The sequence below is a fragment of the Brachionichthys hirsutus genome, chromosome 10 (genome assembly GCF_040956055.1).
Source record: "Brachionichthys hirsutus isolate HB-005 chromosome 10, CSIRO-AGI_Bhir_v1, whole genome shotgun sequence".
Lineage (NCBI taxonomy): Eukaryota > Metazoa > Chordata > Actinopteri > Lophiiformes > Brachionichthyidae > Brachionichthys > Brachionichthys hirsutus.
In genome coordinates, this window is record NC_090906.1 from 6,512,468 (window position 1) to 6,537,888 (window position 25,421).

A 25,421-nucleotide genomic window follows, 5' to 3' on the forward strand; every position below is an offset into this window, starting at 1 on the left:
ATTTCTAATTTGAATTTTGAACCATTGTTCCCACCCTAACCTAGATAAATTTCCATTATGTTCAGGAAAATAAATTACCTTACCATGCAATTTTGTTTTCACTTTTTATTTGTGAATTAAAAAAACAATAATTTCACAATTTTGTCAAATGTTTTTTTTTTTGTCAGTACTTCTCTAAAAGTTACTTGTGTTTCCAGAATTTGTGAGCAAAACTAAAGACGATCAACTTTTGTTTGCCTTTAGGTACGGCATTCTCTCTGGGAACGAGAGAATGACTTTTATGATGGAGTCAGACACAGGGGTGATCAGACTGTCTAATAAGAGGCGACAAGGCATGAAAGTCTCGTATCATCTCAATGTGTCTGTGTCCGATGGCGTCTTCACCAATGCTGCTCAGGTGAGACAACAGCTCAGTGAATTTGTTCTGTCAACTAATTTGCTTGCTTATACCCTTTGCAGAGTTTCTGCACAGTTTCTTTTTTTTAGCACATCTTTTTTTCGGATTTGTTCCACAAAGCTGTCAAGTTCAACTCCCATTTTCTACCACTGACTGCTAAGCAGCTCTTCGGCTGGAGGTTAATGTCTGTTCATGTCACATCGGATTTACTATGTGGATGAGCTGCCAGCTGAAAATAAATGTCTCTTAGTGGTAATTACAAGTCAGAGTCTGGTAACTCACACCTCTGATAACCCACATTAAATGTTTTAGCAGTAACATGCCACTCTGATCTTTTGCTTCTCCCTTTTTTCTGACATCATCTCTGAACATTGAACAGTAGTTTTATCAGAGAGAAATGGCGTGCGCGCAGCAGCAGCAGCATCAATCACCACCTGGTCACAATTCTGGTCCGCTCAGTGAACGTCCACACGCCATGTTGATGTGATGATGTTTGACAAATCTGCCAGTGTTATTTATTGGGATGGTATCAATAGAATGTCAGCAAATATGAGGATGATTATGACGGGCTGAGGATTTAAAGGATGACGTTGATCCCCAGGTGATTGTGCGTGTGCTGGGAGCGAACCTGTACAGCCCCGTATTCAGCCAGAGGTTCTATGTGGCTGAAGTACGAGAAAATTCCCCACCAGGGTCAAAGGTCATTCAAGTGAGTTTTCTTTCCTGCCAGTCACTGTTCACAGCAGGACACTTAATGAGACTTCTTCTACAGGAGTGGTAATGTATTACCGGTACCTATCAATGACCCATTTTGACATGACTTTCTGAGCCTCCCTTTGGACTTTCAGGTTCGTGCAACAGACGAGGACTCGGGCCTGTTTGGTCAGATCACCTACTCCTTCATCAATGACCTGGGAAAAACAAAGTTCACCATTGATGCAGAGGGAGTCCTGTCCACTGTTGAGAAATTAGACAGAGAAAATCCCATCAACAAGGACATGGTGCTGACCGTCATGGCCCTCGATGGTGGAGGTATTATGTCTGACACTGACCAGAGTGACTTAAACTGATTCCCGAACAGAAGTCATCTTCATTTCAGCTAGAATACGACTTCCTGCCCAGGTCAAACGTTTGGTGCACATCACTACACAACGGGTCACTGTAGATGTGACCACTCAACGATTTTGGAATATAAAATCCCACAAACCTAAAGATGGACGCATGTTTACATTGTGAATGCAGCATGTATTATCATCCATTAGAATATTGCAACTGTGATATGTGCGTTTGATGAGCTCATGCATACTGTATATTCCAGGCCGTGCATCGTTTTGCACAGTGCGAGTGGTTCTTGTCGATGAGAATGACAACGCCCCTCGGTTCGGCGCTGTGGAGTACCGTATGAGCATCAGAGCAAACGTTGCCAAAGGTTCCCTGGTCACACAGATCCAAGCCACTGACCCTGATGCTGGGTCTAACGGGAGGGTCGTCTACTCCCTCTACAGCGAGGCCCGTCTCTCTCTAGTTGATGTGCTGGAGGTCAGTGCTTTCTGCTTGCTATACGTATCTAATCTAGACTGCTCTTCTGTGATGCATATTTAGACTTCATGGCTGAGCCCTCAGTTCCCTCAAGAAAAAGAAGCAAATATCAATATCAATATTGATTTTAACCACTTGTGAATCATTTTAACCACGGCAGCTTGTTAGTCCTTATTTATATATGCACATGCTGATACCGCCGCCATATTTCAGTGGATTTGCAGTCGTCTTACATACCGGTAATTGTAAATACGTATTCATTCATCGCATTGAATCAGTTTTGCGTGCCGTTTTGCCGTTCAAAAGGGAAACACAACGTTTGGCCACAGTGAAGCGCTCAAGCTAATAAGCATAAATGTAAACTCTATACATGGTCATAAAGAACATTGTGATTCTTATGGTCCCAGGTGGAACCAGACAGTGGTTGGATGATGACCAAAAGCACCGTGGACCACCTGCAGGGGACTGTACTGTCATTCTTTGTTAAAGCCACAGACTGCGGCTCTCCAGCCAAACACTCTCTGGTCTCGGCCTTCATCCACGTCGTCCCTGCAGATGCTTTCGTTCCCTCCTTCAGCCAGCCTCAGTACTCCTTCACCATCCCTGAGGACACAGCAGTAGGGACGGTCCTGGGCTCTGTGTACATGGGTGCTGGACAGACTGGGTTCTTCACTATAGTTGGAGGAGAGACGATTGACAGCAATCAGGGGGGCATTTTCCTGGTGGAGAGGGAAACTGGTCTGATCTGTCTGACCAAGGCGCTAGACTATGAAGAGGTCAGCATCTTCCGCTTTAAGGTCGCAGCAACCACAAGAAGAGATCTGATTGAAACCATTTCTACAGTCGACCTGGAGGTTAAGGTTGGCGAACATACGTGGACATTTCATTGAAATAAAATGTTTCCTGTATTTCAACAAAATAATGTGTCAAATCAGGCCAAGTAAACCACATGGCAGCTATATTTTATGCAAGCTGTGCCTTTGTGTAAAGATTGCAAAGTAATTTGCAAATCAAATAAGATGCAAATCTGTTAAAATGGTTACTGGAGATGATCTAAAATGTCAAAATGTGAATATATTTAATGACCATGTAGCTGTTAATGTCCTGCTGCATTGTAGTTTCAGAATGCATGACTTTCCCGGGCAGATTCAGGAAATATTTCTGTCATTTTGCAGATCCTAGATGTGAATGACAACAAGCCAGCATTTGAAACTAACACCTATGTAGCCACTGTGATGGAGGGCATGCCGGTTGGGACACGAGTGGTCCAAGTGCGTGCTCTTGATCCAGATTGGGGCTCTAACGGGCAGGTTTGTGACAACTCTGAAGTGTGTATCTTGTGTGTGTGTGGTTTGCTGCAAACATGTTTTTTTCTTTTTATTGTTTCTACATTTTAGAGTATTTCTGATGCTTTTAAAAACTGCTTTATTTGATTGATCTATTTTGAAATTGCAGATCAATTACAGTCTCGGGCCGCTGCTCACCTATAACTTGGACTTGACGAAAGATGCTCGCCTCTTCGATGGTCCCATCACTTCGAGGTCCATTGTTGCTATTGACAGTAAAACGGGCTGGATCACCACAGTGAGTCAGATGGACCATGAGGCCTGCTCCAGCTACAGCTTTGAGGTAATAGCCTCGGACCTGGGGGAGACACAGTCTCTCTCCTCCACCACAGTGGTGACCATCACTGTGTCGGACGTTAATGACAACCCACCGCAGTTTGAGAGGGAGCTGTACCGGGGTGCAGTGAAGGAGAGCGATCCCCTCGGCGAGGTGGTGGCCGTCCTGAAAACCAAAGATCGAGACGGCACGGATCAGAACCGTCTCATCAACTTTCACATCACTGGTGAGGAAACACAGAGAAGAGTTATCCCTGGTGCAGTGACATGAGGTTGTGTTGCATAATGTGTTTTAATCGATGCAATCTAATCTGGTAGAGCTATTATTGAAGGTCAGACTTGTTTTTTTTTTTTATGTAGACTCAAATGTCAAACATGACAGAAGGTTTTTATTTATTTATTTTGCTTTCATTTTAATATTAGAAGGCCTGCAATATATGGCAAAGCATTTCTAAGGAAATATAGTATCCCTGCACAATATTTTTTGATTTTCAAATAGGAAACAAAGCGTAACTATAAACAATAATATCAATTTAACTGGAAAAGTTTCTTGTTAAAATATTTCAAACTAGCAAAGCACTCTGACAAAGAAATGAGCACAAACATAACCTGAAGTAAGAATATATTAGATGGCGTTTAAAAATAATAAATGTAAGTGGTGCTATTAAGACATATTGTACTAATAAAAAGCTCTTTAAGGCCTTTCACCTTGACACTGAGCAGGATATTTTTCATTCAATAAATATTGCCTGATAATCACTAGGGGCGATATATTTTGACCTTGTGTTCTGGCATTTAAAGGACTGATTAGCTTAATGAAAACATTGTAATAAAAGGGCAAAACTTTGAAAGGTCATTGCCGCTACACCCCCAGACTGGCAATTATGATGATAGATGTTTATTGATTGTGCCAATGGGTTCCGGCATCGTTGGTATTTGTGTGCATGAGGGTGTTAATGGGTACAAAGCTGGCACTTACGCACTGTGAATGAAAAAGAGCATTGCAATGCATCGCAACAACTTGCATTGCTGTGCAGTGTTGTCATTTGTATCTTCTTGTGTGTAATCTCCAGGTGGAAACCCAAGGGGTGTGTTTGGTCTCGCCCTGGTGCAGGGAGAGTGTAAGGTCTATGTGAGCGGCCCGCTAGATCGAGAGCAGCAGGCCTGGTATCAGCTCAACATCACAGCCACTGACGGCCTGTATGTCGCCCACACTGCGGTGGATGTTGCTGTCATGGATGCCAATGACAACAGTCCCATTTGCAACCAGGTCAGGGGAACAGGAAGATGCGTTCATCAAAAGCATGCAAAGCAACAGACAAAAGACACATTTTAATCTCTGTTTTTCTCAGTGAATGCGCTTTCTGCCTTTTACGTTATGAAAAAGTGTGTAGTGCGATATCAGTTTGAAAATACCCCAAACAAAGAGCTTTTAAATATGCATAGAATTTAGAAGAAAATAAATACAGCATCTGAAAAAAGCTGTCACTTTAGCTTTATGCTAATTCCCACCTGTCCGCAGTCAGAGTCATCCTAACGATAATACTTGGTCAGAAGCTTGTTTTTGAGTGGAAAATCAGGGGGAAAGGGAAAAATACCCCTTTCCATTTAGGAATCTTCCATATTCAAATTCATATAATGACTTAAAAAAAAAATCTGTCTCTAAACACGCTAATTCTCTTTGATATTAGTCCTCCCTGTCTTCCTGCTCTCCTCTATATTCTGTTTGTTCTTGCTAGTCACATTGGTGCAATGACAAAGCAGTTATTCTGAAATTACATAACGGAATCAAAAGGCTAGAAAAAAAAAGTTGTCTAATGTTAGCAATATAGTAACAGTATTAATGTCTGTAAAGTACATGCCAGTTCTGTTACTGTAGTATATGTTATTGTTGGAGGCAGAATAGTAATCATCAGTCTTATATTATAATAATAAAAATTATTTATAACTAACTATTTATTTACATATTATTAAACCTATAGTGGTATTAGTCATATGGGTAGTATGACACTTAACACTTTAAAAAGTAGTAACTTTTTACCTTTGAGCTGGAACCTGGACTATGCTGCACTAAGTGGACATCCTACTTTCGTCTTCCCATTTTGCTCATCTGTACTCGATGAAATATTGAGGTCACACACCTCATTTGTAGTGGCAGTCGCCGGTGGCAATGGAGATAGGGTCAGAAAAAGGCACTTAACTCAGCTGCGCTCGTTCTATCAGTAGAAATAATGGATGCAGTACCCAATGATGGAATGTAGTTTTTGATGTGTGTGTTTTTCCCACTGTATATTTTCACTCTGGGCATGTATATTTGTTTATGCGTGTGAGTGTTTGTGTTTTGTCAGGCGGTGTATAGTGCCTCGTTTCCTGAGGACATTCCCACTAATAAGGGCATCCTGACAGTGGCTGCGACAGACGCTGACTCAGGCTCCAGCGCTGAGATTCAATATTCACTGTTTGGCATCGGGGTTGAAGATTTCTACATGGATGCAAACACTGGTACATTCAGTTAATAATTATCCTTTGCTTATATATATGCACCATTCATTAAGTGTCTTTATGCATCTCTGTAATTGTGTGTCCTCAGGTGAGCTGCGTACGGCGGCTGTCCTGGACAGAGAACTAACACCCACCTACAAACTCATCGCCCAGGCAACTGATGGAGGCGGCCTTTTCTGTCGCGCTGACATTTCTCTCAAATTGTTGGATGTGAATGACAACGCCCCCTCTTTCTCCTCCACTCATTACCTGGCTAGTGTGTTTGAGAATGCAGCCCCTAAGGCGCTACTAACCCGGCTGCAAGCCAGCGATTCTGATGAAGGTTAGCTCTGCGATGTGATTGTGTAACAATTCAAGCTAGGCTAAAGAAGCACACTGCTACCTTCATTGATAGACTCAGTCCACGATGTTAGCATTTAAATCTCTGAATTGTTTGAGAGAAACAATGCTTCAGGATTTTTTTGTTAGTAGTTTCCTTTCCTACACAAGCTCGATTCCTGTTTTTCTGACTGTGTCCTTCCCCAGGTGTAAACCGTACAGTGGTTTATTCTCTGCTGGATTCATTCATGGGATTCTTTTCCATTGACCCTCTGTCTGGGACGGTAACTTTGGAAAGACCTCTGGACAGAGAGAGCCGAGATGCCTACCAACTTTGTGTCCAGGCTACCGACCAAGCTGGGCAGCAGGGGGCGCTGTCCTCACAGGTTGGTGTTATCCAGCTTGACTGTTTTACGTCAGACCTGGGAATCTCAATTCGTCTGTCTGACTGTAGTTTTAGTTTGAAAACTGCTAATCTGATCTTCTTCAAACTTGGCATGTGAGTTATTTGGAGCCCACAGGATTGAACGACGCATGCGCGCTTGTCTCGTAAAGCACAGGGCAGTATGGGTAATGAAGTCTCTGCAAGATGTGACGTAGTGTGCGCTCGGTGCTGCGTACCGGCCTACTTAAAGCACTGGACAATATCAATATTAATCATATTTTTAGAATAAACAGGCGAACGGTGCTCTGTGGAGAAGGGGGGTTGTAGCTATGGACTCTGCTGAAACTGAACTATACTGTCAGTTTAGCTACAATTGAAGCAAAGCACAACTAAAAAAACGTGAATACAACAAAGATGGAAAAAAAAGGTTAAATGAAACAGGGTCATTTTGATTTAGACATAGTTTTGAGGATTGGATCCTGCAATTGGGGGCATTTGATGCTTGGGTTAGCCTGTTCTCCCCCCATGTCTTCAGGGATTCCCTGTCGGTGGTCCAGCTTCCTCCCACGGTCCAAAGGCATGTCACGTCACACAGTTGAAATAGTGACTCTAAATTGGCCGCCGGCATTAGTTGAGTCTCAATGCTTGTTTACTGTCTCTATGAGTCAGACCTGCGATAAACCTGCATATGGCTTAACCTGCATAACTCTCACCCAATGTCATCTGAGATTGGCTCCAACCTCCCCCCCCCCCCCCCCCCCCCCCCGCTCGACCCTGCAAAGATTAAGCGCATAAAGAATAATTGGATGAACATTAAATCAAATATTAGTTATCTATGCATTAGCAGATGCATGAAACCATGGCTAAGAGAAGCCAATGAGTAAAAACATGTTTACTGAGGAGATCAGATCAAGTACTGACTGGCAGTGGATTTAATGAAGATATGTCTCCATGGAACTGTACAATTGGCAGGAGGGTGATGGTGACATACTATGATAGTGTAGAGGAAAAAAATGACAAGCAGACACCTTCCAGGTTTTTGCTTTTTAGGTCATTCTACGACTGTCAGGTAAATAACCTGAGAATAAATCCCAGGGAAATGTCAGGTCAGGCATGGCAGTTGCGTACAAAAAACAACAACATGTTTTTAAAATTCATCTCACATATACATACATATGGGGGGGCAAATAACATGCTCTTTGCTTCTAAACCTGCAGTTACAATAAAGCTACAAGCTGTTGTGCTATTACTTTTTGCAATCAATCTTTCCTAAATCAACCGTTAAAGAGGCATTATAAATTGACGAAATTCAATTATATTCAAGCAATGCAATCTAGCAGCTTTGAATAACCTTTTCCTTCCAGGAAAGCAATAAAGGCTAAGTGTTATATTTTTTAAAACATCACAGTTTTGTGGCTTAGAGCACCCTCAGTCTAAATAATAGACAAATGGCAGTGTCTTGAAGGCAGAATTGTCAACTCAGATCCCATAAAGCATAGAACAGCTTTTTCTTACTCAATAATGGCACAAATCTCTGTTGGTGAAGGAATTCTCAGGCTTCACAACAGCTTTTTTTTGTTTCGTCAATGCCCACTATCTTGTTATTGAAGCTTTTATTGTCTTTTGACCCCAATAATTTATGACGACCCCGCTGTTCATGGTGATGGAACTCTCATAGCCTGGAGCAGCACAGACAAATGAATTACTGGGGATTCTTGTTTAGCCCAGTCTCTTGTGACTTCTTCAGGTTGATTTGACCATTATGGTACTGGATGTAAATGACAATGCGCCAGTCTTCCAGAGGCGAGACTACACCGTTACTGTCCCTGAGGATGTCGCCGTGGGAACCGAGATCCTAAGAGTGTTGGCGACGAGCGTGGACATTGGAGCCAATGCTGAAATCGCCTACCGCATCCGGTCCGGCAATGAGTTAGGAAAGTTCTCTGTGGACAGAAACCTGGGTGAGCAGATGGTCCTTCAATTGCCAGACGTTGGATTGCATTGAAGTTAATCCATATCAAATGTATTATGTTTGTGTTTTAGGCTCTATTTCTGTCGCTGATGATTTGGACTTTGAGGTGTGTAAAGACTACTACCTCACCATTGAGGCCTGGGACAGCGGAGACCCTCCTCTTAGCACTGCCACAATGGTCACCATTGAACTTATGGATGTCAATGACAATGCTCCTGCATTCAGCCAGGACTTCTACAATGTTCTAGTCAGCGAGGATGCTTCTGTTGGGCAGACAATCACCAGGGTAACAGTTCATCTTAATTTGGTTTTATATCGATCTATGACTGCCTTTATCCTTTATTCATCCCCTCATTCATTTCCTATTTGTTCTATCTATAGGTTTCCGCCGAAGACTTGGACAGCCGGGTGAACGGGCGGATCACCTACTCAATTCTGAGAGGTGACCGTTCCAACCACTTTTGGATTGACCCTGTCACAGGACTGCTCAAAGTCAATAAGCGTCTCGACAGGGAGCTGGTAAGGCTGCATCTTGACGAATTATATCTCCTATCAGTGGTAATTTTCTGCTTCATGAGCACCGGCAAGGCATAGTGTTTCATACAAAGTCTGCTCAAGGTCAGCACAAGGCAGTCTCATATTATGTCGGAGTGTTTTCTATGCTGCCTGATCAAACGTATTTGCACCTCCTTTTGTTCCACCAAGGTATCCAGGTACTCCTTGTCAGTGCAGGCCTTCGACAGCGGCTCTCCGGCCATGTCCTCCACTGTCACCTTAAACATCGACATCTCTGATGTTAACGACAACCCTCCCATATTCACTCCTCCGAACTCCACTGCCATTGTACAGGTAATAGCATTTGCTTATGTTAGCGCTTTTCTTGCTCTACTGGGCATCCCATTTCCTCTTTCTCTCTCTCTGTACTTGCAGCTAAACCAACCTGCCGGCACCATCCTGCTGAAGCTGTCAGTCAGTGATCAAGACTCTTCAAGAAATGGGCAGCCATTTGAATTTTCCATCATGTCAGGAAATGAGGGGCATTTCTTCTCTCTGGACCAGACTGGCGCTCTGAGGTCTAACCGTGCATTTGACCCAGAATCCTCCAGAGAGTTCACTCTAGAAATCCAGGTTAGCATTTTCTTCTCTTTTTTTTTCAGGCCAGAGGTGAACAAGCTGATAACGGCAGGAATCGTATCCACTTTATCATGCCGTTTACAGCGGAAGAGCACTGAATCATGTTTGTCTGTGTATTGGTCCACCATAGAGGGTACTTTATCATGTGTTATCTACCACAAGGGTGCCTTAATCCGCCAAGAAGACACATTTGTTTCATTTTTCTCCCAATATAGGGAGCTGGGAGACTAATTTCAGGGCTGCAATATAGCAGTGCCTGCTTCTGTAGAATGATTTTGTTGAATGCCTTATATTTTCTTTGACAGGCGAGTACCCCTCCACAGTCCAGCCGGTCTGCTTCAAGTCAATGCATTTATTATTATTTTATTTCCAGTTAAATCAATATCCTTGAATCTTTTGTTCCAGTGGAGTCTTATCTTTCCTTCTTTTATCTAACTTTTTGTACATCTTACACCAACTTTGTTTTTACTTCTTAGGCGGGTGACTCTGGTAAACCAAGACTTACGTCTTCCTCCTGGATATTTGTAAGGGTTATCGGGAACAGTCAGTACAAACCTGCCGTCTCCCCCTTGGAAGTCTTTGTTGTCATGACAACAGACACCTTCCCAGGTGGCCCAATTGGTCGGATCTATGCCACTGACCGTGACCCCAGTGACGTGCTGTCATTTACCCAGAAGCCTCAAGCCATGACCATGCTTAAAATAAACAGGCAAGATGGCAGCGTAGAGGCTCTTCCGGGCCTGGAGCCTGGCAGGTAAATACAACACCTTAAGCCTAAAAGCTGATTACTGTGGAAACAACGCTTTATTTTTTCACAAGGCACATTTTCTTGTCTTCTCATGCTAGATACCAGATGAATGCCACAGTGAGTGATGGCCGTTTCGCTGTAATAGCCGATGTGTCAGTTCAGGTTGAGCAGGTGACAGATGTGCTGCTGCGTAGCGCCTTGACCCTGCGTTTCAGTTCCCTGTCCCCGGAGGATTTGCTTGCCCGATACTTCAACGAGATCAAACTAATGCTAAGGGGACTGGTCGGCTGGAAAGGGTCCACCGGACATCAGGATCCCCTCCACATACTGAGCGTACAGCCAGTAATGGGGACAGCTGATGTGGACTTGCTTCTGGCCATGGAGAGACCAGATGCATCAGGCAGCGGACAGATAGGAGGGTTCTACTCACAGCAAGAGCTAACTGCAAAGCTGGAGGAAGCAGCAGGGCGAGGCCAGATTCGAGGTATTATGGCCGGCGCTGTGGTGGTGAGCGGCTCTTGTTCTGGAGAGCTGGAGTGTGGAGAGAAGGTGTGTGAACCGATACTGAAGATGGAGGGCGGTCCTCCTGTCACTTACGGCACGGAGAGGGTCAGTTTGGTTTCGCCACGGTTCAGCCCTACAGAGATCTGCACCTGCCCCGGTGAGAAACTGTTGCTTCATCCGTACTTTGAACTTAACTAAACCCAGGTCACATGTATAATGCCATAAATGCCACTCACATCTGATTGTCAATGTGCATCCCACATTGGTCTGGTGATGAAGAAATCAGTGAAAACCTAAATTTTGAGGTATTTTACTACATCTACATCTGTAGAGTTAGTTTTTTCCGGCTCATTTGAATAAACCTTGAAGATCAGGTGAAACATAACATCTTCTATCTGAGGAGAAACAGATGACAGGTGCATGCATATCCTCCTGAGACCCAGCCAGTTAGCATGTCCTCTGTAGTGGACATTTGTCCATTACAGAGGACATGCTAACTGGCGGGCTGGGTTTTAGGAGGATATATTAAAGAACCGAATAAGAGTAAAATAATTATTCATATGAAGACGGATCATAATCTGACATCCCAATGCAATAATTGTATAATTATGTGTTTTCCAAACAGGAGGGAAATGCCCTACTCCGGTGGAGCTTTGTGAAGGTCAGTCCTGTCCAGCAGATATGCAATGTGTCCGTTCTGGTCCGACAGCGCCATCTATCTGCCAGTGTCAGCCTGAGAGACTAAATGAATGTGAAGGTATATGATTTGATTCTTGTACTTGAAGTTGAGCCATTTCTGTATATCTGAGTGAGGTTGGGACGCAGATAACCTCGTCGCAGGGATTTGATCATATATTTAAGTCTCGTTTCAATATCCCACTGAAATTGCATTCCTCCATTTCTGTTTTTGGTAAATATTTAGGACAAACATCTCTGAGTTTCTCTGGAAACAGCTACATCAAGTACAAAGTGACAGAGAGTGGCCAGAGTGGAGAGATGAGACTTGGCCTGAAAATCAGGACACTTCAGAGAAGAGGAGTCATTATGTTCACGCGGGTTAACCCCTGCACCATGCTCAAGGTAACCCCATTACATTCTGATGCCATTCTGCCACAAATTCAGATCTGCATATCAATAAAAGTGAGTTTTCGTGGTTTCATGATTTTTAAACATGCATTTTCCTCTCTTTCCATCACAGATTGAAGGGGGTCGACTTTGGTTTCAGTTGGACTGTGACAACACCCTTGGCATCATGGGGATCTCTGGCAGACCAATAAATGATGGTCTCTGGCACGCTGTGGCTTTGGAGCTGACTAAGAACTACACACTCCTGTCATTGGATGACAGCTACGTGGAGCGACGGCGAGCAGCACGCGCTCCTGTACGCCTCTGGCCGCTGCCTCCAGATTCAACCTTTTTCTTTGGGGCACAAGTGAGACCACCAAATGGAACAGGCGAGAGGCCAAGTCCAGGGCCTGGGAGAAGCCAGGGGTTGGCAGGGCTGGGGGACTATGGCTCGAGGGCCCCTCCAAGAGCCCAGGATGGCTTCCAGGGTTGCCTGGGCTCATTGATGCTAAACGGTCATGAGCTGCCACTCCAGAACAAGAGGAGCCGCTATGCAGAAATAGCTGGGCTGAGCGAGGTCAGACTGGGATGTGTGCTTTACCCGGATCCATGCGTCAGTCTGCCCTGCTTCAATGGAGCCACCTGTAGCATCCTGCCCTCTGGAGGTCAGTTTTGATGACAGTGGCTACAGGTTGTCAGGCTCATGTCAAAATCAGCTTTGAAACATTAGACTGCAATTTTGTGGTGTTTTGTGGGCAGTAATGACAATCAACTTGTACATATTTGATCTTTGTCATACTTTAAAAACTAGTTTATTCACTAACAACTTAACATGACATTAACGATGATCGAATGGATGGGTGTTATTAATCGATATGCATGATAACTCACAGTATTCTATGACACATATTTCATGTCTCTAACAGGCTTTGCGTGCGAGTGTCGTGCTGGCTTCACCGGGGGGCGCTGTGAAATTGAATTGACATCCTGCATGCCAACTCCATGCCAGAATGGTGGGGAGTGCATGCTTGTAGGCATTGCATTCCTCTGTGGCTGTCCTACAGGACTCATGGGGATTATGTAAGATAAAATACACTGCCTCCCATAGCTCTCTCTCCCGCTGTCTCTCACACACACACACACACACACACACACACACACACACGGCCTTACTTACTGGATATAAAAGCAGCGTTGGTGAATAACAACCCCTGATCGCACAGTGTGTACATAATGACATTTAGGGTTGTGGTTATTGTGTCTCCCCTCCTATAGGCACAGAAACGTACACAGATATTCATTAGCCCACGTTAGCATTACAACATCCAATGTGATGTTTGGCTTTTGCTGTCTGAGTCATTTAATTTGGTATAATTTCAGTTGAAAAGCCTGTAATCATTCTGTAGCTTCCTGCTTGATTACAGATCAGTGTTTGCCTTTGAAATAACCTCTTTTCTTCTGCTTGTTTGTATGTGCTTGTTTATATAGCCACCACTAGAGGTCAGTTTCCCCTCAAAAGAGAATACGCCAAGTATTTTGTTGGTTTTTTTGGGAAGTTATAAAATTGATGAAGCTGAATCACAGAATAATAGGATTCCCTCTAGAGCAATTAATAACAATAGAAACCTGAATTGTTTGCTTTTAAAATATATTTAATTGGATTTTTAGAACTGCCAAATTCCATTAAATTCAAAAGTTACACAAAAAAGAATTCTGGCTTAAGCTTGTTAATGAGGTCCGAGAGTATTGATCTTCTCAAATATTGAATTACCATTCACACCCAGATCACATTAAGCAAACTCTGCTTGCCTATTTCCTGCATTTACACTTATTTAAGGGATTGTTTAGTTTAGTTTTGTTTCGTTTATTAAGAAGTTCCTTCACCTGGTCTCTTGCACATCATTGAAAAAATGTCATTCAAGGAAAGTAGAATTTAATTATCCATACAAGTGTTTTTGCCATTTTCATAGCATGTTTGAAGAGACAAGCCAAAATGAACACGCATGTGTGTGATTCCACCTGCGTCAGGGGCCGAGGCAGACGAGAACCCAACTGCATGACAGTAGTACGGGAATCCAGGAACAGAGCTTTATTTTTCAACACCAGGAAGTCCAGGTCAGCAGACAAATCAAGGCAGGGGCAGGCAAAGTTCTGAGAATCAGGCAAAAATCACAAACCGGGTAATCAGAGCGAACAGGCAGCAGATCCAAAGGTGCAGGCAAAGAGACAGAATCCAAGAATCAGGCAGGGTCGACACACGGGAGGTCAATCTGGAACGCTGCAAAGTAGGAATCATCACTAAACAATCTGGCAGCAAGGTGAGCCATGAACAAGACGTATTATATAAGCTGGCAGGAACACACCTTCATGGAACGGTGAATATTTGTTGTCATGGTAACCATGAACAGAGACTAAGTACAGTACGGGCTGATGGGAGATGAGTTGCAGGTGATGACTGGAGCACAGGTGGCTGGAATGAACTGATTGCATTGTCTTATAAGAAATCCCTTCTGATTTTCACCCATTGTCAAACTTTCATATTCTATTTATCCCTTTCACTTTGATGCATGTCAACTTCACTACTCCCATGAATACAAGTTGTCTATGCACTTGCAGATGTGATGAAGATGCAAACGAGTGCGATGAAAACGAGTGTGGAAATGGAGGCCAGTGCGTCAACACGTTCGGGTCGTTCTACTGTAACTGTTCAGAGGGATACGAGGGTCGGTTCTGTGATGATCAGATGCCTGGTGATCTGGGAAATGACACACAGGTACGGACTTAAGGCGTCCAACTAAATTCATGTTACAGTGAATCTTTCAGAATATTCCAAAGAATAATCAAAGTAGTATGAGCTTCACATTTTGCACAGTCAGCTTTCAACCTCGTGGGGCTAGTGCTTGGTGTTGAGAATTTGCGTGCACAGCAGCAGTAGATTATTCGCTCGCTCGGTGCGTTTGTTTCTGCAGTAGATGAATATAAGTGTAGTAATTGGTAAATCACAGTTTCCGTTTGAAGTTGTCACACTCTTGACTTTTGTACTGCGCTGTGTACCTCACACAGAGACTGCCAGCCCCCGTTAATTTGGTGAGAAGGAAGTTGCTTTCATTTCCTTAAGAAAATTGAATTAGCAAGCAACCACTGTTGAAAAAAAAAAACAAACCCTATTAGATTACTTTCACAAACCAAAAACCTTACCCTTTAATTCCACTGCAGTTTACTCATCACATTCTAGTGATTTATCTCATTTATGTTTTCATTAAAATGTATGAGCACCTGTGGCAGGAAAGTTAACTTTACTTGCAACAAACTGCATGTTAACTACACAGAATCATAAAACTTTAATAATCCCAATTTATTAATATATTAATACACGACTACTTGGATGGCTTTAAAATCTGCGCTAATTTTGCAGACTGAAAGACGGGCTGCACTTCTTTAGCAAGCTGTAAATACATTATGGTGGCTACTATATCAGTTTTATACACATAGATGCTCTAAAAAAAAACTTAGAGATTTTCTGATTCATTTATTTGATTGATTTATGATTTTGGTCTTCATGTTTCCCAGGCACTGCCCTTGTCTTACATCGGACCAGGAGAGATAATTGGCATTGGAGCTCTTGCCTTTGTCGTCGTCGTTCTCCTCATACTCTTCATCGCCTTCAGGAAGAAAATCAAATTTAGGAAAGACTCAAGCACAGCCCTGGGGACTCGGGATGCGATTGGTGTATCAGCTATTTCCTCAGAAACCGGCTACATGCTGCACAATTCTGGCACAGGGGCAGAGGAGATTGAGTTTAAAGCTGTGCATTTTTCAGCCTCATCAGGAACCACAAGTACTTATGGCGAGGTGGGAGGCAGCACTGGGGGACCCCCCCAGGTCATGGTACGTCCGACTGCCCACTCCACTCTGCCAGGAGGTCTCAGCAACCAGGGCATGAGGAGTAGAGATGTGGATAAGACCACATACATTGATGGAAGTCAGGTATATAAAAAGCATAAAAAAATATTGGATATTCTATTAATACATCATAGAATACATTTTTATGCTCTGCTCCTGTAATTCACATTGTTGTATTGTTTCATATTATATTACCTCTATTTCCCTTATAAATTACATATAGCCCCGACCTCCTTGAGAAGGTAGTCACTCTCCTGTGAAAACCACTTCATTACAATAAAGTTGTGATTAAATAAAATGCATGCATTTTTAAGTTTTAAAGCCATGATGTGAAGAATTTGAACATTTGCAAAATCTGGTGCCCCTGGTGATTATATAGGACAATGCCTCTGCAAAAAAAAAAAAAAAGAGCCACCCTGAGGATGCTGACATGAATGGACTGAAACAGATGCATCGGTTGCATAAATGTGTCTTTTCTTTCTCCTTTCTCTACAGTTCAGCAGCTTCCTCTCTGAAGTGTCTAATGTCCGAGGTGGGGTCAACAGGAGAGGCGTTGCAGTGTGCAGTGTGGCGCCCAATTTCCCTTTAGAATCGGCTTGGCTCTCAGAGCACAGTCCAGCCCACAAGGTGTCATGGGAGGGCGAGGAGACCAGGGAAGACGGGCTGCAGAGGGTGAGGGATGAGAGAGAGCAGGAATGGGGACAAAGGGCTTTTGAGTTGGAGAGAACACAGCGAGATAACGGTCCACAGGGTAAGACTACAACCGTATTCATGCATGCACATAGACACCCAAAGCGCTTTACATTGTGCATTATTCATTCACTCCAATACGTGGTGGTGGTGAAGCTACTACTGTAGCCACAGCTGCTCTGGGGCAGACTGACAGGAGCGAGGTTGCCAATTCACGCCATCGGCCCTCCTGACCACCACCGACATTCACCCGCTCACTACATTCACACAGGCAATGTGGGTGAAGTGTCTTGCTCAAGGACACAACGACAGTGAACACATGTGTGTTACCACCGACCTGTCGATCACATATTACTATATTACTCCTCATTTTAGTTATGAGAGCAAGAAATGGTGATTTTCTTCTGTCAGACTACTGGAATTTGCAATCAAGTCTTCTCGTGTCAGGAAAACTCTTACAGCTCCTGTGCCCTTCTGTTTGAATGGTTAGGGTAATCAGCCAGCAGTGATGTTCTCTGCTGTCCTTTTGCTCAAAAACATCAAAATAAAAGTAGTTGGAACAAAAAGACATTCATCTTTTCTGCAAACTGTGGGAGGACAGCGATAAATCGTTTTCGGACAATTCAGTGGGGCATTAATCATTCCTGATTTTATCTCGTATTTCAGCACGAAGGAAGACGTCACAAATTTAGATTATCTTTCCAAACTATTGTTTCCATAATTCAGCCTGCAGCAGGAACTTCCTACCTTTCATTATTAATTTCTTCCTGTAGCGTATTTTCACACAATAAAATAAACGTATCTGTCCTAAGAGGTGAGAGCGACATCACTAACCAATGTAACTTTATTACTACTCCTTTTATGGCAGCAGAGTTAAGTGTCTGTCTGGGAAAAGGTGGTTGAGGCTAGACTATAAGGACTGAAGTAAGTGTTTGTGAGCAGCAGTGTGGCTTTATGCCAAGGAAGAGTATACCAAAGACACAATGTATACGTTGACGCTAGCAAGTATCTTTCTAGAACTAGAGAGGAACTGTGGTACTGCATGAGGAAGCCTGGAGTGGCATAGAAGTATGTCAGAGTAGTTCAGGACATGTATGACAGTTGTACGACAGCAGTGAAGTGTGAAGTAGGAGTAACAGGGGAGTTTAGTGTAGAGGTTGGATCGCACCAGGGATCAGCTCTGAGCCCCTTTTTCTTTGCCATGGTGATGGATAGACTAACAGATGAGGTGCGACAGGCAGCCCCTTAGAATATGATGTTTGCAGATGACATTGTGATCTGCAGTGAGAGCAGGTAGAGGAGAATTTAGAGAAGTGGAGTTATGCTTTAGAAAAGAGAGGAATGAAGGTGGGCAGGAGTAAAACAGAGTACATGTGTGTAAATGAGAAGGTCCCAGGGGGAACAGTGAAGCTACAAGGAATAGACGTAAAGCAGGTCGAGGACTTCAGGTACCTCGGATCAACGGTGCAGAGTGATGGAGAATGTGGACAGGAAGTGAAGAATCGTGTGCAGGCAGGCTGGAACGGGTGGAAGAAAGTATCAGGTGTGCTCTGCGATAGGAGAGTGTCAGTGAGGATGAAGGGAAAGTTCTACAAGAGAGTGGTGAGGACAGCCATGATGGACGGCTTAGAGACAGTGGCTCTGAGGAAAAGACAGGAGGCGGAGCTAGAAGTGGCAGAGATGAAGATGCTGAGGTTCTCCTTGGGAGTGACCAGGTTGGATCAGATTAGAAATGAGAAAATAAGAGGAACAGTGAAGGTTGAACGTTTCGGAGACAAGGTCAGAGAAACCAGACTTTGATGGGTTGGACATGTCCAGAGGAGAGACAGGGACTATATCGGTAGAAGGATGCTGAGGATGGAACTGTCAGGGAACAGGGCTCGAGGTCGACCCAGGAGAAGATACATGGAAGCCGTGAGGGAGGACGATGCAAAGGACAGGGTGAAGTGGAGAACATTGATTTGCCGTGGCGTCCCCTCACAGGACAAGCCGAAAGTGCAATAGTAGTAGTTAAGTGTGTTTAATTATCCAGGTTTTAATTTAAATGATGAATATTGCAGTAGATCGGCACGAGTCGATACATGAGGACACGACCTGCTGCTTATCAATATCAATGTTGTCCATAATGAATCAGTTGGAAAATATATTTGTTTCAGAATAATTATATTGCTCTCCAAGGTGTTTCACAATGAAATGCAATTTCAATTAAATATTAATGTCTTTATTTAATGACAACTAACGCCTTGCAGAAACGGTCAAATGGGGTAAATGGAGTAAATCCTCTTAGTGGGGGTTTTCACGTTCAAATGCCATAACTTTTATTTTATCAATTACAGGAGGGATACAATTGCAGAAAACAATTTGCCAAGCTGTTTGGGTTGCTGAGAAGAACCGTTAAAGCTGATGGAGGTTAGGATTGGTTCAACGTTTGGCTTAGAATTACTTGTAATAATTAAAATGTTGGCTCAGTGGAAAATTAGAAAAAACAAACAAAGCCAAACCAGATTTTGTGCCAATATATCATATTAATAATTATTTCAGCTACATTCAAGCTGCTGACATCTTTGCAAGAATGTCAGATATTATATTACTCTAAGAAGCTCCACCGAATGACTCCTCAAGATTTTATTGATACGATAATAAAAGCAGGGTTTGTCTTTACGATAGCGATGGAGTTAGAGCAGAAAGGACTGAATCTGAATCTCTGTAATGTCAGGTAAGACAGCGTGGAACATGCTGGGGTTCTCACTCGCACGCTGCAAATGAGTGTGTGAGAGGAACAAACATAAATCAGTGAACTGAGAAAGAACGAAGAAAAGATGTAGAAAATACTACTGGCCTCCCGATAAGTGTCCCTTCGCCTGCATTCTGAATTAGACCCGTGATTGCTGTGCTGCCTCTCTTATTTAGTTTGATTGATGGTGCTGCTGTAGCGCTCACAATCCCGCAGGAACACTGTTCTGTATACGCGTTGGACCACGACCAGTGAGCACAGGCTTGGAAAGCTCAAGCTGACGTCCAGACATCCTGGCCCTCACGGACAGAGCATGGTTTTGCTTACAAGATGGGCCAAGCCCCGACTGCCTGCTTGCATAATATCCAGAGCAGAGCACAGTTTTGAGAACAGAAAATGGTGTTCACATTCTACGCTTTTGCCTGCTCCGTATCTGGACAGGGTTTCTGAAAGCAAACGCATCCGTTTGTATTGTACTTTTGCACCTTTACTGTTTTTTGCACTGTGCAGAGCCCGCTTAATTTCATTGCATCACCGTGTGTAATGACAATAAAGTGCTATTCTATTCTATTCTGAAATTGTCCTATGTCAGCGCTAATGTGCCAACTGTTAATGATGCACTGACATTTAAAGAACGTTAAATGGACTATATTACGCGGCGTGGCGTCGGTCTAATCTGACTGACCACTCGGAACACAAACTGAGCCTTCCACTCACTCACACACGTGCATTAAGTACGAGCTGCAAGGTAAACGCAATCACTCGCACACCAAAGCCGTTAAGCTTGAATTACATTTACCGGTAGATGCAGCAAAGTTAACAGTTTTCTACCTGCGCTCTTTTCCGTTTGTTCCACCTACTACCGCAGTGCCTGTTTACTTTTGTCAAAAGTTACTCCAGATCTCATCAGCGGAGCTGCCACCTCTGATTTCCGAGCCATTTTATATTCCAAAGAAAAGCGTTGGACCGTAGAAAGGTTTCCCCCCCTCGTGGCTCTTCCCTAATTTGAACACTTTACTGTGAAACCTGTGTTTTATTGCCGCTAGATTAGAGTGCCTGTCTCTCGTATTATGAGGGGCAGTTTCCAAAGCAACGTCCTCCATTACCACTCAGCAAAGAGAAACTTGTAAACAACCATCCATTTCAAATGTTTCCTCAAGAGATGTGCAGGTTAAGGCTAACTAGAGAATCTGCAACTGGAAGCTTTCTCAAAATGTCAAATCTAAGCCTGGGAATGAGAGCACGGATAACTGCAGTGTGTGTGTGTGTATTTTTGAGTATTTCATTTGTGTACCTGCTGTTTTGAGGATTTTCTGTGTTGTTGTTGTTGTGTTGATGCAGCCCAGAACAAGTAACTACGTATGTGGTCCTTAACCTCCGTGGCACCATTAAATGAGCTGACACTGCTCTGGGATTTGGATGAAAGCAGTTCGGCATCCTTTTGAAACAATCATTTTGCCCTTAGGTCGAGTTTCATTTCAAGAGTGTGTGTATTTGTGCATTATGACCCTTGGAATAAATATGGATACATGGACAGACACTAAACAATGGATCAAATTATGTTTTCTGCTCATTCACATCACGTAATTCTCATTTTACCTTGGAGTTACACCAGCATGGAATCACTTTCCAGAATGTATGAATGAAGCGTCAGCATCTCTAAGTCCAGACTGCATGAAGACAGATATAAAAATAAATGAACCTACACGTTACATTTTTTTTTACTTCTATCATTTGATCTTTAATTTGCCTTTAACTCTAAGTGGAAGACGCTGATATGGCAAGTCAAGAAAATGTTTCCAAGATAGTCTTTTTTGGAAAGAAAATAATAATTACCTGTGTTTGCTTGTATTTTGTTTTTCTGCTTTAGATGAGTCAGAGCGGCCGGATAAGGTGGCGTGTCTCTCAGAATCCACCTCTGAGGAGCGCTCGCTCAGCTCCTACACGTCGGAGTCTTTTGATGACAACGGTAAGATGATAGCGCTTAAATGACCAAGCACACTCGACTCATGCAGTACATTTTCAACTAATACACCTGAGAGCGCTTTAAAAAAAAACTCTCTGACATGAGAGCAAGCCTAGCTTTTAGTAGGCAGTGCTGTGTATTTAGGAGTCACAGCAAATAAAGACCAAGAGCTGCCGCTGTGCAGAAAGGGTTCGGAATTTAAACAGTTGACTTTATCTTTAGTGTAGTCGTCGTGGAAAGACGGTGCAGCAGTATGAACGGCAACTTAATCCAGATGCACAGTTCCCATATCGGGGGGGGGGGGGGGGGGCACTTTCATAACCACACACCACAACTAAAGGACATTTTCTGTGAATTGTGTTGCATGTCTTTTTCCTAGATAAATTAATACCATTGATCTTTCGTTTTGGTATAAAAACACCCTAATGATGACGTGCTGAGCATGCCTTGCCATGCAGATGCCTTGTTTTTCTGTCTGATTATGTAGCTGCAAAGAAAAGGCTCCTCGTGTCTCTCCCACTCCCTTACTGGGCACGCATGCGTGCACGCCACAAGCATACAAACATGTCTATTCTCAAACACGTGCTCCAGCACATGTTCGCCTCAGTCCAGTCAGACCCGTGCTGCACTTTCTCCCCTACGCTGACATTGTTGCTGTTACTGTGGTTCTTCTTCTCTCTTTCCCGCCCAGCCTCCATAGTGACAGTTATACGTCTCGTCAATGATGCTGTTGATAATATTGAAAGTGAAGGTATGGAAGAATATCCTCCGTTAACTCCTCTATGTCTTTTGTGTCAGTATTCCAATGCCAAAGTGTTTTGTTTAATGGTGTGCCACTGAAATCTAATGTTCTGAACATTGGCCCAGCTGCCATTGTTCAATTTCTTCAGAATAAAATAGCCTTCTTACGTTTCCAACATTAGTTCAGTTTCTAACACTGGATCCTAAATGGATCCATCCTCATTTTGGTCTTTTTGTTGGTCGTCTCATGCATTGTTTGACTTATGTTCTGTCTTCCATTGCAGTGTCGAGCATGGACAAACAGCAGCAGAGAAGCAGCCCTGGTGAGTGAGCTGAAATCCATCTGATTAACTTGCCATCCATTTGACTTTATTTCTCAAGCTGTGATCCCAAAGCCCAACACACACACATTCTCTGAATGCTTTTATTAGAGCACATAGAGGTGACGGTTTCCTCTTTGCTACTTTGGATTTAAATGTGGGCGCCCAGTTTCTGTGTTATGCCTCCTGACTTACAACTTTAATTACCACATACCAATGAAAACTGAAACTAATGACTTTAATAAGATTTGTATTGGTTAGGATCATTTTATAGATCGTAATTATTCTGTATCCCTATTAATCATCCCCACATTGGTCGACACCAAAGGCTCGACGAGACAGTCAACACACTCCATTTACACAAAAAAGAAATAAAAGCAAACTGACGTTCTCTCATATACATAATGCCACCACAACAACTACATAGTGATACTGTTGTTGTGCACACTAAATTGTTAACCTTACTTTACACCACAGGCATCAGCCCTTATTCTCTAGAATCTTATATGCAGCCTAAACTGAGATAGACAACTTATAGACAACTAATTACTATGCTCTCGTTAATACTGATCTTACTGGGAAACTGGTTTAACTGACGAAAAAACGGCTCCATTCTGACATACCCCTGACATTCTTCATTGCATCAGGTGGGACTAATGTTCACATTTCTTCACTTGAGCAGTGAACATAAATACGGAGGATTTCTTCAGCAACACCGGGTGATGCTGGCATGGTTTCCACTCTCCTCCCTGGTAGCCTGCCATACCTTCCACACTCCACTCCCCCCCCCCCCCCCCCCCCCCGCCCTCATTAAGCTGGGAAGAGCAAAGAGCAAAGTGAACAGCTCTGTTTTCACTGAACGGGATGTTAGTTAAGCTCCAGAAAAATGAATGGAGGTTTGGTGAGATTAAAGATCATGTTAGTAGGTCAATTGTTATTATCGTTAATCGAACCTTTCTGGCGGTGACAGGCAGGTATGTCTCCACACGTATGCGACAGGTGCATGCATATATAATATATAATAGCTGATTGAGATTGGTTAAATGATGCTGATGTTTAACAGCCTGATCGAGTTGTACATCAAATCTCTCACCCGAGTCGTACAAATTATCTCGGAGGATTTAAGGGCCACTTTGAGACAGGCCTTGCATCTACATAGAACGGCAAAGAAGACAGCAGCCTCAGCCACTTCTATTTTTCTTGCTAAATAGGGCATCATCTGGCTGCACACTGAATGCAAGGCTTTGTGCAGCCCAGTGCCTGTACTGTCATAAATAGTACAGACAGAGACCTCATGTGTGTTTTGTGTTGCGATCGCCTGCTTATGCTACATTTTTTATCTTTAGTGTATGAGAAGCTTTAGTTCAGACACAGAAAATTAGATAACAAATGAAACTGGATAGAACAGAATAGCCATAATCTAATGCATTTTGTTTTCGTTAGTATAACACGTGTCTAAACATATCAATTAGTTATTTATATTCTCGTATGTCAGTGCTCAAGCCAATCTGAGGGTACTGTAGAGATAGGTTGATTAAAAAAAGTCTAAAATGTCATTGTAGAAAAAGCGATGAGCATTCCTGTCTGCTATTAAGGTGAAATCGGATATCTTGAGCCTCCTTGACATTAACGTCACTTGCATGAGAAAACATTTCGGCAAGCAAGTGCATTGTTGAGTTATTCCGCGTCGATACTGAATGCTCAGTCGTTCTCTCTCCCTCATTATAAAATGCGTTTGCTTTCATGTCGGAATTTGACGTGTCCTTGTGCGTTGACTGGTTTCGACGGGGAGAGCATTTCATCATCAAAGGCTTCCTGTCCCGTGAGGTAATGGTTATGTTTTCCGCTGCACTGCCAGCCAGTCGCCACCTGCAAACCGAGGACGAAATTTGCGGGTGCATCAATAAAGTACAACCTAGATTGTAAGAACATTAATTTATTGTTTACCCCTTAAACCCTTCATAAAAAAAATAAAAATAAAAATAAAAATCCAACCAGTACATGCATAATTCAGAAGAATGGCATCTAGAAATAACTCCCAAATTTAATGCAGATTGTTTGTATGGCCATCTACATGTACGTGTCATGCATTATATACCAAGAGTAGGCATTGCTAATGAAGGATGCTCTTCATCCCACAGCGAGGATGACCACTATGGTTTCTCTCACTTCATCAATATATTTCGCCCCCACCCCACACAGCTCAGTAACCCAGCCATGAATTATACAACCAGCAAGCTGTAGCGGTCGTAAGAGCGTTATGCATCGTTCCATTTAACAATACCAGATGCATTCAGTGGGAGCTTTGCAGACAGGATTGTTTTGTGCATTAATACATTCTCAATGAGAATTACAACAATTACACAATGTAATTGTTGTACGCACTCCTGCTGAACGCATTGTCAACCCCAAAGTGACACAGTAAGAAGCAGCCATTCACGAGGCGCCTGCCGCATCTCTCTCTCTCTCACACACACACACACAGAGCTAACAAGCAGCACATTTCGGTGGAAACGAAAAGAGGTCAAGGGAGGAGATAATAAGCAGAATTCACTAAAGAGAAGTAAATAGAAAAAAATTAAATAAATTGGCTGCCATGCATAGATAATGGAGTTGTTTGTTAGGAGGCAGTAAATCCCAGATCCTGGCTCCTCGTGTCTGGGATTTCACACCTGGAGTTAATGGCTGTGGCTGTAGGGGGGCGGCAACGGCATATGGAGTGATTTGAGTAATTGTGAAAATCTTCTGGAACTGATTCACACAAAAACACATTTGCTGGCGTCACCTTGCTTACCTTGTGTAGATAAGATTGAAATGATACTGTTGTTTCATAAAGGTGGGTGATATATTGGCGTGGCACCTTGTGCAGGCTGATCTTATT

General features: G+C 43.1%; 1 protein-coding gene across 1 annotated transcript in view; it reads left to right on the top strand.

The window, feature by feature from the left end:
* The window catches only part of LOC137900463 (protocadherin Fat 3), a 52,935-nt gene that overhangs the window by 26,484 nt on the left and 1,030 nt on the right, over positions 1-25,421 (top strand). The window contains exons 23-51 of the mRNA XM_068744554.1: positions 244-397; positions 999-1,106; positions 1,246-1,429; positions 1,716-1,936; positions 2,344-2,796; positions 3,112-3,246; positions 3,392-3,785; positions 4,632-4,828; positions 5,907-6,060; positions 6,149-6,382; positions 6,586-6,764; positions 8,511-8,724; positions 8,807-9,021; positions 9,117-9,254; positions 9,441-9,584; positions 9,666-9,863; positions 10,346-10,623; positions 10,716-11,278; positions 11,747-11,878; positions 12,044-12,201; positions 12,320-12,851; positions 13,113-13,266; positions 14,803-14,959; positions 15,757-16,173; positions 16,585-16,840; positions 21,393-21,482; positions 22,171-22,230; positions 22,505-22,543; positions 24,399-24,435. Of these exons, the coding sequence (XP_068600655.1) occupies positions 244-397; positions 999-1,106; positions 1,246-1,429; positions 1,716-1,936; positions 2,344-2,796; positions 3,112-3,246; positions 3,392-3,785; positions 4,632-4,828; positions 5,907-6,060; positions 6,149-6,382; positions 6,586-6,764; positions 8,511-8,724; positions 8,807-9,021; positions 9,117-9,254; positions 9,441-9,584; positions 9,666-9,863; positions 10,346-10,623; positions 10,716-11,278; positions 11,747-11,878; positions 12,044-12,201; positions 12,320-12,851; positions 13,113-13,266; positions 14,803-14,959; positions 15,757-16,173; positions 16,585-16,840; positions 21,393-21,482; positions 22,171-22,230; positions 22,505-22,543; positions 24,399-24,435 (6,195 nt within the window). The remainder of the gene's footprint in view (positions 1-243; positions 398-998; positions 1,107-1,245; positions 1,430-1,715; positions 1,937-2,343; positions 2,797-3,111; positions 3,247-3,391; positions 3,786-4,631; positions 4,829-5,906; positions 6,061-6,148; positions 6,383-6,585; positions 6,765-8,510; positions 8,725-8,806; positions 9,022-9,116; positions 9,255-9,440; positions 9,585-9,665; positions 9,864-10,345; positions 10,624-10,715; positions 11,279-11,746; positions 11,879-12,043; positions 12,202-12,319; positions 12,852-13,112; positions 13,267-14,802; positions 14,960-15,756; positions 16,174-16,584; positions 16,841-21,392; positions 21,483-22,170; positions 22,231-22,504; positions 22,544-24,398; positions 24,436-25,421) is intronic.